Here is an 11,581-nt window from a genome sequence, read left to right on the forward strand (position 1 = left end):
ATCCTAGTTTATTACTTTTTTTTCCTTAGCTTTATTGAGGTTTAATTGACAAAATAAAATTCTTATATTTAGGGTGTACAATGGGGCTTCCCAGGTGGCGCTAGTGGTAAAGAATCTGCTTGCCAGTGCAGGAGATGCAGGAGACATGGGTTCGATCCTTGAGTTGGGAGGAAATGGCAAATCCACTCCAGTATTCTGGCCTGGGAAATCCCATGCACAGAGGAGCCTGGAGGGCTGCAGTCCATGGGGTCGCAAAGAGTCGGACACCACTGAGCATGCACACACGCCATGTACGCTGTACAACTTGATGTTTTGATATGAGTATATTATGAAATGATTACCACCATCATTAGCTAATTAATATATCCTTCAACTCCCATAGTTCAAATTTTATGTGGTGAGAACACAAGGTATACCTTTGTGGCAAATGTCATGTATACAATACAGTATGTTAATTATACAGCCTACTCTGTGGCTGTCCCCATACGCTCTCGGCCTCTGAAGCCACCATCCTCTTTCTGCCCTTTTGTTTCCACATGGAAACCCCTGAATTCCTCCACTGCCCCAGAGCTCTGTTAACCCAAGGCTGGGTGATGACTATTCTCCTCCCCTCAACTTCTAGTAAATACCTCAAATTTACTTTTCCTCCACCCATATTTCCACCCCAATCCAGGCACTAGATGGCTGGGTAGGGCTTGACATTTTTGAGACAGAGATGCTGTGTGGGGACTGTCTTCCTGAGTGATATAAGTTGAGCAGCCATCCACTGTCTGGCATGAAGGGTATACTGGGAGCTTTGAGGTTGCCCCCGCCAGTGCTCCTTGTCTTGACAGCCTTAACTGTCACTGGCGAGGACTGGGGAAATTTTGCCTGGGGTTCAAGGAGCACCTTGGGGAAAAAGGAACCAAAGAAGAAAATCTCTTCTCTTCTGAAGTTCAGTGTCATAGGAAATCTTTTGAGGGACTAAATTAATCTAGACTGAAGACTATGGGCAGGAAAGGACACTAAATGCTCTGGAGAAGAAACTTTCCATGATCAAGGGGTGGTTCAGTTCAGTTCAGTTCAGTTGCTCAGTCGTGTCCGACTCTTTGTGACCCCATGAACCGAGTGTGCCAGGCCTCCCTGTCCATCACCATCTCCCGGAGTCCACCCAAACCCATGTCCATTGAGTTGGTGATGCCATCCAACCATCTCATTCTCTGTCATCCCCTTCTCCTCCTGCCCGCAACCTTTCCCAGCATCAGGGTCTTTTCAAATGAGCTAGCTCTTTGCATCAGGTGGCCAAAATATTGGAGTTTCAGCCTCAACATCAGTCCTTCCAATGAACACCCAGGACTTCAAAAGCGTCAATTCTTCTGCACTCAGCTTTCTTTATAGTCCAGCTCTCACATCCATACATGACCACTGGAAAAACCATAGCCTTGACTAGATGGACCTTTGTTGACAAAGTAATGTCTCTGCTTTTTAATATGCTGTGGCCTGGGCTAAACAGAAGGATCCAAGGGATTTCCGGGGGTTGGTTGGGTTCTGAAACAGTGTGATGTTTTTATGGAAACCCTTCTTGTCAAGCCCATTTGAGCTGGCAGGACAATGACTTCTATCACCTGGAGGATGCCTGAGTTCAGCAGTGACACTGAATGGCAGACAGAAGCAACAGCACAGAAAACCAAGGCCCCCTAGTGGCAAGTCCTGGCATTCTCTGACACATTGTTCAGTAGCTAAGCTGTGTCCTACTCCTTGGGGCCCCATGCACTGCAGCACGCCAGGCTTGACACATTGGGGGTTACAAAGAGCATGCCAGGCTTGACACATTGGGGGTTACAAAGAGGGGATATTTGTACATTAGTAGATTTCCCTTCCATCTCCATGTTGTTGTTGTTTAGTTGCTAAGTCGTGTCCAACTCTTTTGCAATCCCATGGACTGTAGCCTGCCAGGCTCCTCTGTCCATTGGATTCTCCAGGTAAGAATACTGGAGTGGGTTGCCATTTGCTTCAGGGGATCTTCTTGACCCAGGGATCGTACCCATGTCTCCTGTATTAGCAGGCAGATTCTTTACCACTGATTCACCAAAGTGTTCTGTTTTGTAGGGGACTATTGCCCCCAGGTATCCACCTTTATCATTGCAAACAAATAGCAGACATTTTCAAAAAATTCTTGGGTAGGATTCCTTCCCCATCTGATCTAGTCTGGGTGGATTTTTTTTTCCCCTCGCTGTCTCTATTTTTTTTTTAATTTGTTTTTATTTATTTATTTGGCTGTGTCAGGTCTTAGCGGTGGGATCTTCCATCTTTGTTGCCTCTTGTGGAATCTTTGGTTGTAGCATGCAAACCCTTTAGATGTGGCATTTGGGATCTAGTTCCCCAACCAGGGTCCGAACCCAGATGCCCTGCACTGGGAGTGCAGAGTCCTAGCCACTGGACCACTAAAGAAGTCTTTTTTTCCACTTATTTCCCCCCTTTCTCTTTTACCTCCATGCCTCTCAATTTCATAGATAGTTTTGTAACCTATTTAATGCCTGTTTTTAGCAAGTAAGCTTCAGGAGATATGGATTGTATATCTTGTTTATTTCTATATCCTCGGCCCCTAAAATAGTATTAGGCATTCATTCACTCAGTTGACAAATTCTTATGGAGTGTCGTGTGCCAGGCCCTGTACTAGGCATTGGGTGGGGGTGGGGAGGGGAGTAGCAATTTGCCAAATACTGACTCTGCTCTTATGGAACTTATGTTCTAGTGGGGAGAGATGGAGAACAAACCAATACTTGGTATCGGGAATGGTGGGGCGTGAAGCAGGGTGAGGAGCATCTGCTCCAGGAAGTGGACTCTGATCATTGGCATTGGAGCAGGGACCTGAAGGAGGGGAAAGGGAGCTGCAGGGAGATTTGGGAGAGCCCAAGGCAAGGATTCAAGCCCTGAGGGTAGAGTGTACTTGGCTGACCTAGAGGCCAACAGGGCCTGAAGGCAGCACAGGCTTGGAGTAGGGAGTGGGACCTTTGAAGGCCACTGTAAGGACTTCAGCTCTGATTTGGAGTGAAGTAGGGAGATTTTCTGGGGCTTCCCAGGTGGTGCTGATGGTGAAGAATCCCCAGCTAATGCAGGAGATGCAGGAGACACAGGTTCGATTCCTGGGTCAGGAAGATCCCCTGGAAGAGGGCATGGCAACCCACTCCAATATTCTTGCCTGGAGAATCCCATGGACAGAGGAGTCTGGTGGGCTGCCATTCATAGAGTTGCAAAGAGTTGGACACAACTGAAGTGACTTAGCATGCATGCATGCAGGGAGCTTTTGTAGGCTTTCCAACAGGATGACAGGTGTCACCTATGTGCAGACTCATTCTGGCTGCTGTCCTGATAAGACCCTGAAGAGGCTCAGGAGAGGAAGCTGGGAGTGAGTGAGGAGCACCAGGCAAACGAGGGGTGCCAACTTCCTTGCTGGCAGTGCATGCACTCAGATTCTGGGTAGAGCTGTGGCTGAAGGCAGAGCCGACAGAACTGTTCTGTTGTCACGAGTACATAATTAATAAATATTTGCTGAATGAATGTCGAATCATGAAACTCCTCATCGCCCGCCTGACTCCCCTGCGTTAGAACGTCCATTTGCCTGCTGCCTCGAGTCTGCAGCCTCAGCCAATCAGCTTTTTTGCACCCGCTGTGCCTGCCACCCAGACAACAAGCCTCTGGTCTCCGTCTTTGGGGAGTTCCTGCCGCCTCCGAACTTGACCGGCTTCCCGGTTACGTAATTTCGCAGCCCCCAGCCTTCCACGTGGGTGATGTCTGCTACATCAGTAGACCACTGGCTGCCCGAGGATGGGGCCCCATCTGTCCTGTTTACTGGCACATCCCCAGGCCCCGCTAGGAAGCCAGGTGCACAGAACGCGCCCGGTAAACATTTGCTGCTGGGCGGCTGGATGAGTCGCCTATTCTGGTCCTCTGGGCTTTTTGGCCGCTATTTCCTGCCCAGTCTGTAGGGCTCCATGCTGAAGCTGGAGTCCAGTTCAGGGAAAGCTCCCTACTTCTCCCCCACAGAACCCAGGTCCTTGTTCCTTTCATGCTCCATCATCCCTGGCTGGGGCCTCCTCTAGCTCACACAAGAGGTCGCAGGAGGCCTGGGGTGGCTGCCTTTGGACCCTGCAGACCCCACCTTAAACCATGTGTTGTCTTGTTTCCAGAGTTAATTCTGCGTATCTCCCTCTCTAGGCCCTATCTGAGACAACACAAGACACCCAGTGGTAATTTTTCTAAACTTTTCTTTATTTTATAGCAATTGTCATGATTAGAGAAGTAAATAACACATTTAAAAACCTTCTGAGGGTCAAAGGATGCCAGAGTATTTACAAACACACGGTGGAGGACGGTGGCAACATGAGGGTCTGGGGCTGCGGGGCTGGGATCCCACCCAGGCCCCGAGTCAGGCTGGAATGCTGACACCAGCCACCAGGATGGTCCCACCGGCCACAGCGTGGGCCCGGGGAGCATTGGCAGCCTTAGGGCTCTGCTCAGCTGGCCTGGTGGCAGACCGCTTAGCTAACCTGTGGCCCTGCCTCCTGCCCAGGGGCTCACCACACCCCACAGGCCAGCTCCAAGGGGCCTCTGGGAAGCACCGAAGGACAGGGGGCAGTGTAGGGGGCGCGGGGCTGGGACAGAGGTCGGGGATGACCCGGCCGGCCCCAGGTGGGACAGACACGTGCGCGTGTGCGCACACACAAACACCTGCACAGAAGAATCGCGAGGGTTTTTTTTTCCTAAGTTTTCAGGTCTACGGTGTGATTCATTTTTTTGCTATTTACTTGTTCTTTGACAGTGACATAAACTGAGGTAAACATCTGTGACCAACACCTCTCCTAAGGGGCAAAGGGTCCCAGCCCCCACAGCAGAGGTGGTGGTGGCAGCGGCGGCGGTGGCAACGCGGAGGGCGGGCAGAACCGGTTCCAGTCCTGCTTCGCTGTAGGCTGCCGCTGCCCCCCTCTGTGCCTCTGACAACAGGGGCTGGGCTACAGAACTACGGTCCCTTCCCAACTCTAACATCCTAGGTACTACGACGAGGGAGAGACTCTCAAACAGGATCTTAACAGAGAGAGAGAGAGAGAAAGAGGGCGCACGCGAGGGGTGTCTACTTGGAATCTCGCTTCCGTGTTATTGCAGGAGAGACGGGATGTCGAGAGGCCTAAGGCAAAAGGAGAAGTCGCGGCTGGGAGAGGTGCCCAGATGGGCTCCAGGTGGGCTGGGGCGGGGGCAGTGATGGGGAAGCAGGCCCTGCTCCAAGGCTTGGCCCTTGGTGGGAGGGGGGGGGTTGCTACTTACCTGGCATGTGTTGGGCCCCCATGCCCGCCGGGGAGGTGGGTCTCTAGATGGGCGGGCACACTGAGGAGAGAGGGGGACCAGGCCCTGGGGCAACCACACACTGTAAACTGGACCCGGGCAGGGCGGGGGGACCTATAGCCCTTTTACATGGTGGGAATGAGGGTGAATGGAGAAGTGGGGGCTCCTGGCCAGAGGGTCCCCCCTGGTCAGCATGGCCCACTAGGGAGCCCCCTCAAATGGCCGAGAACCCTGGAAGGGACCCTGGAAGGTGTGGCCTGGGACAGTGGGCGGGGTGCTGCCAGGCAGAGGGAGCAGCCTCTCCCAGGATGAGGTTATTGCGGGGTCCCAGGCCTCTACGGACAGGGCAGGAGTTGTGAGGGCGGGCTTTGTGAGTCTGGGCTCCTCCGGCCTGCGGGTGCCTCCTTGCCAGGATCCCTGAGGGGTGTGCTGAGCCGGGGGCCTGAGCGCCCTCTGGCAGCTGCCCGCTGAGAATCCTGGGGCGGAGTGACTGGAGGGTCTGGATGCAGTCACTGAACACACGAGGCTACACGCACACAGGTGCCTTCTGCATGTGCTCACACCGCACAGGTACCTGTTCACACGCTCACTCCCTCCCATTTCCAGGGCCTCTTGTTCTTACACCCACACCCCAGTATGAGCAACTTGGGAGACATGGGGATGGAGTCAGCCCCAGGCTCAGATGTTGGACTCCAGCAGAAATCCGGGAGAAATTCCTGGCACAAGTAACCTCACCGCCTGCTCAAAGTCCAGGCCACTGTCTGGGCTGGGGCAGCGAGGATTGAGAGGATCTGAGCAAGGTTTCCCTGGCCTGGGGAAGGTGCCAGTGGGCAGGCCAAGCTGGGGCGCGCCCGGGCTCTGAACTCATTCCCCGGGCCTGGTGATGCAGGGGCATGAGGCCCCTGGCCACGGAGACCAGTTGTCCTGAAATCCCTGTAAGGGGAGGGGGAGGGCTGCGGCCTCTCTGGCTGTGTGTGATCTTGGCCGGCCGCCGTCCTTTTGGGCTCTATGTCCTCATGGGTTGGGGGTAAGGACTGGATGGTGGGAGAGTCACTGGATTCTTGGGGCCTGTGTTTACACACACACACTGCTGTGACATCCAGACGTTTGCTACATTTTTGCAGGGGGCGTGGTCCCTCCCCTCTAACCCTCCCTGGAAAGGGGCCGGTCTCAGATGAGCAACACCCCTGCCCTCGGCTCACCGCCCTCCTCCCGTCAGTGAGTGCCTAGACGCCCTAAGCCCTTTCTCGGCCCCAGCACTTGAGTTCCTTTTCGTTCCCAGGGTGGGGGTGGGGGCGGGAAGGTTGGGAGGGGGGCAGGAAAAGGGGTAGGGCTGCTGGATGATCTGCCAGGGGGTTGCAAAGGGCCCGGAGCCACTAGTTCAGGGTCCCAGGTTCAGGGAGGTGTGGGGGAGTCTGCCGGCAAGCTCCCTTGCTCCTGGTGTCGGGGGTGGGGGGCGGGGGGGGGGGCCTCTGAATCCTCGGGTCTGTGGGGCTGGGCTCCTTTGGTGGCATCTCACCGGCCTGCCGCCGGGCCGGGCGCCTGCCTCGCCTACCACTCCTCCCTCCTGCCGCCGCAGGGGGCTGGCCGCTTCGGCCAGGGCGGCTCCCTGCGCCCCGGCCTGGCTGCTGCTCGGCGCCCGGGCCCCGAGGGCGGCGGGGGCGGCTCAGACGCAGATCTCGATGGCCGTGGCCAGCACCACCTGCCCTTTGCTTTTGTCCGGGCGGCCGTCGGTCCTGCCGGGAGGCCCTGGGGGGGCCAGGCCGGGCTCGGGCACGGGGACCGGCACGGGCACGGGGACGGGGACCGGCACAGGTCCGGGCCCGACGGTGGGAGGCGCGGGCCGAGAGCCGCTGCCGCTCTCGGTCAGCACCGTCCGCTTGAGCGGCCCGGGCGCCTCGAGGCGCAGCGGCCCGGCGGCCGGCGGGCGGTCCCCGGCGGGCTTGCGCGCGCGGTGCGAGGGCCGGCGCCGCAGCTCGGACGTGAGCTCGTGCTTGAGGAAGCGGAAGACCTCCTTAGCCGGCCCGCGGCGCTCGGGCTCCAGCGCCAGAAGCCGCTGGAACATGCGCAGCGCTGGCTCGGTGAAGCGGCGCCACTGCGACGGCAGCCCCGGCAGGCGGCCCCGCTGCCAGCGCACGAACTCCTCGAAGAAGGCGTCGGCGCCCGACGCCGCCTCCCACGGGAAGTTGCCGGTGAGCACGCAGAAGATGAGCACGCCGAAAGCCCACACATCCACGCCAGTGTCCACCGCGAAGCCGTCGGCGCGGCCCGCCTGGCACACCTCGGGCGCTGTGTACGGGATGGTGCCGCTCACCCGCTTCACGCGGCAGCCCACGCGGCGCGTCATGCCGAAGTCGGCCAGCTTCACGCGCCGGCACTCGCGGTCGAACAGCAGCACGTTCTCCGGCTTGATGTCGCGGTGCACCAGCTGCCGACCGTGCATGAAGTCCAGCGCCAGGCCCAGCTGCTGCACGCAGCGCTTCACGGTGTCCTCGGGGAGCCCCACCTGTGGCCGGGGGAGAGGGCGGGAGGGCGGCTCAGGGGCGCGGACAGGTTCCACCGGGCCCTCTCTCTCCACCCCCGCCCCGCCCCCGCCCCCGCCCCGCCCCGCCCCGCCCGGCCCTCTCCTCCCACCCCCGCCCCGCCCGGCCCTCTCCTCCCACCCCCGCCCCCCAACCGCCCCCTCCTTCCCACGCCCGCCCCCCCACCCCCGCCCCCCAACCGCCCCCTCCCTCCCACCCCCGCTCCCCAACCGCCCCCTCCCTCCCACGCCCGCCCCCCAACCGCCCCCTCCCTCCCACCCCCGCCCCCCAACCGCCCCCTCCCTCCCACCCCCGCCCCCCAACCGCCCCCTCCCTCCCACCCCCGCCCCCCAACCGCCCCCTCCCTCCCACGCCCGCCCCCTCCCTCCCACGCCCGCCCCCCAACCGCCCTCTCCTTCCCATTCCTCCGCCCCTCCCATCCCCGCCCCCGCCCCGTCCCTCAACCCGAACTCCTTGCGGGGTCCCTTTCCTGGGCAGATCCGGGGCTAGCCGCCCTTCCTTATCCTACTTGGGCATCCCCGGCTCCCTCCCTGGCCCCCGGGTTTTCACACACCTCTCGAACCTTCCCCACCTTTTCCCCCAGTACCTGTACGGAGCGCCTGCTTTGGGCCAAGTACTGGGTTAATAAGGACCCTATCCGGCATGGTGTGCTGTATGCCCATCTCACTTAAACGGCAGCTCTGAGAGGCCTTGTCACTTATCCGGTGAGCGGCAAGGCAGTGTTTCATCCTGGCCGACTGCAAAGCCAGGTGTCGGGAATCCCCGGGGGCAGTCTCCCCATCCCGGGCACCTCCTCTGGGAAGGCTGGTGGCCCTGCCACCTTCCCTCTTGGGTCCCCACCTCCTATACAGCAGCGGAGGAGGGGGCTGCTGGACTTCATCCCACCCACCGGCTGGTCCTTATCACAGTACGGTGCCTAAGTCAATTCAGTCGTGTCTCTTTGCGACCCTGTGAACTGTAGCAGGCCAGGCTCCTCTGTCCCTGGGATTCTCCAGGCAAGAATACTGGAGTGGGTTGCCATTCCCTTCTCCATCATCTTAGTGCCTCATGTGGCCAACTGTGGAGTGTCTGTTTCCCCCACTAGGCCCATAGCAGGAGCTTTTGTTCACTGTGTATCTGCAGCCCTCCAAACAATGACTGATACACAGTAGGCGCCTAATAAATGATTTAAGCGAGTGGCCTGACTCCTCTTCAGCTCTCACACTCGGGGACCCAGAAGAGCCTCTCCCCTCCCTCAGCCACCGCCCCAGTACCTGAGGAGGGATAATGTCGAACAGGTCCCCGGCGGGCGCGTACTCCTGGGCGAAGACATAGCAGTCTTCCGTCTCAAACACGACGTCGAAGACCTTGATGATGAAGGGGCTGGAGGAGAGGCTGTTGGTAATGCTCACCTCCCGCAGGAAGTTCTTCAGCTTGGTTTTGCTCTTGTTCACAAACTTCAGCGCCATCTTCGTGCCTAGCGGGGCGATAGTGAGAGCGGTGAGGACCCCTCTCCCTGCGCCCCTGCGCTTCACACAGCCGGGCCTGTCTGTGCAGCCTGTCTGGGCCGCAGCGCATGACTCAACGGGAGCCCCAGTGGGCAGGCTGTTTCACAGGTAGGAAACTGAGGCCCAGAGAGGGGAAGGCTCTGCAGCAAGTCAGGCGTCAGCCTGGGTCCTCTCTGCCCCGCCTGCAGCCCTCCATGAGGCGGGCCTGCTGCTTCCTCCACCCTCTGGTTTTCCTCCTGACACACTGTGTACTTACGTATCTTGTCTGTCTGCCCCTGGTCAGAAGGCCCTTGAGCACAGGAAACTATCTGGGTTTTTTTTAAGATTTTTTTGTTGTGGACCATTTTTTCAAGTCTTTCATGAATTTGTTACATTATTGCTTCTGTTCCTTGGCTGTGAGGCATGTGCCATCCCAGTTCCCTGACCAGGGATGGAACGGGCACTCCCCTGCACTGGGAGCTGAAGTCCCAACCACTGGACCACCAGGGAGTCCCAGGAACCTGTGTCTTGTTTGCTCTTGTATCTCCAGCACTCACAGAAGAGCCTGGTGCACTGCAGGTGCTCCGAAAACTTTTGTTAAGTAGATGAATAAGTAAGAAGGCACTAGACACACAGAGGTGAGGGCCTGCAAGGCACGTGTCCCCGACTCTGAGCTTGAGCAGCCATCTGTACCCACCTGGGTACAGAGCTGTGTGACACGTGTGTGTTCACAGAGAGCTTACACATTGCGGGTCTTGCCTTCTGCACTTCATGTTCACAACTCACTTTTTATAAAAACCCTATCAACTGGGCATTAATACTCCTCTATTTCACAAAGGAGGAAACCTAGGCACAGAGAGGTTAAGTCACTTGCCCCAGGTCACACAGCAAGCAAGCAGCCAAGCTCGGGTGACCCCATGCCCAAGGTTCCTCCTTCTGGCCCGGTCCCCTCTGAATGCAGCTGTGGGCACCTATGCAGCCCCCATCCCTGGCTGGCTGATGGGCACTGCAGTGAGCTTACACTGTGGGGAAGGCATCACGTTTAGCAGTTAAGCGAGAAGGCCCTGGAGCTGATGACTGGGGGCTCATCCTAGCTCACACTTTCTGTAGCTGCATGACCTGGGCTGAGTGACTGCATCTTTCTGGGTCTCAGTGTCCTCGGGATCTGAGGAATGGAGCAGCCACATGGACCTCACAGGGCCCTCTCCCACCTGCTGTTAAGCATGGTGTTCTGTTCGCGAGGACCCCAGTTCAGTTTGGTCCAACCTCCCGGGGACAGCTATCACATATATGCTGGTCATCTCCCAAACACCACTGCCAGCCCTGACCTTTCCCCTGATTCCACACGTCCCCAGGCACACCTCCTCGACTGTCCTGAGGGCACTTTTGTTCAGTTGCTCAGTTGTGTCTGACTCTTGGTGACCCCATGGACTGCAGCATGCCAGGCTTCCCTGTCCTTCACTATCTCCCGGAGTTTGCTCACACTCATGTCCATTGATTCGGTGATGCCATCCCACCATCTCTTCCTCTTTGGCTGTCCTCAGGGCACTGTGGATGGCCCCAGAGCAGCCCACTTTCCCCAGAGATTCCTCCCTTGTCCCCTCTTTCCCGGCCTGCTTCACGCCACACTCTCTCCACTGGTAGCACAGACTCTCCTTCCCTGCTGGCCTCCTGGCCCCCACAGAGAGCCCCCACCAGGTCCCCACTCCTGTCTTACAGCGGGCCACCCTGCAGATACTCACCCGTGCCCTTGTAGGCCACGAGGTCGACCTTCCCATAGGTGCCCTTGCCCAGCTCCCGGACGAGTTCGTAGTGCTTGGTGACGTCGCTCGCGGCCACTGTGCGGAGGGTCAGCGCCTGCATGTCTTCGGTGAGGAGGGGCACGCCGGCACCCAGCCCGGGGGCGGTCCCTGGCCCGCAGCAGGGCAGGGAGTGGGGCGGCTCGGGCTCTGGGCAGCCCACGCTCATCTTCTCCCTGGTGTGGGGGTGGGGAGAGGGATGGAGTGTGACATCAGACCCCTCCACTCCCCACCTCCTCCCGGTCCAGGGCCCAGGATGTCTGGGGCTGGGCCCGATGCCAGGCCTAAGATGACCACCAGGCGGCGACAAGCATCTTTGCTGCAAATGGTTGGTTGTTTAGTTGCTAAGGTGTGTCCAAACTCTTTGAGACCCCACAGACTCGTAGCCCACCAGACTCCTCTGTCCATGGGATTCTCCAGGCAAGAATACTGGAGGGTGTTTCCATGGCCTCCG

At 58.1% G+C, this 11,581-nt stretch overlaps 1 protein-coding gene across 1 annotated transcript; it reads right to left on the reverse strand.

The window, feature by feature from the left end:
• Positions 1–6,985: 6,985 nt before the first annotated feature.
• Positions 6,986–11,296, reverse strand: SBK1 (SH3 domain binding kinase 1). The gene is made up of 3 exons (XM_068969605.1): positions 11,071–11,296; positions 9,116–9,318; positions 6,986–7,825 (listed from the first exon to the last, which is right to left on the reverse strand). Exons 1-3 carry the CDS (start codon positions 11,294–11,296, stop codon positions 6,986–6,988), a joined length of 1,269 nt encoding a protein of 422 aa, XP_068825706.1.
• Between the last annotated feature and the right edge of the window lie 285 nt (positions 11,297–11,581).

Source organism: Capricornis sumatraensis, chromosome 3 (assembly GCF_032405125.1).
Source record: "Capricornis sumatraensis isolate serow.1 chromosome 3, serow.2, whole genome shotgun sequence".
Classification (NCBI taxonomy): Eukaryota; Metazoa; Chordata; class Mammalia; order Artiodactyla; family Bovidae; genus Capricornis; species Capricornis sumatraensis.

Excerpts from the sequence above, each read along its gene's own strand:
- SBK1 (XM_068969605.1), bottom strand. The coding sequence starts at position 11,296 with ATGAGCGTGGGCTGCCCAGAGCCCGAGCCGCCCCACTCCCTGCCCTGC. Across the intron at positions 9,319-11,070 it reads CGTGGCCTACAAGGGCACGG|GCACGAAGATGGCGCTGAAG; the intron begins GTGAGTATCTGC and ends TCGCCCCGCTAG. Across the intron at positions 7,826-9,115 it reads TCGACATTATCCCTCCTCAG|GTGGGGCTCCCCGAGGACAC; the intron begins GTACTGGGGCGG and ends CCCCGGCCACAG.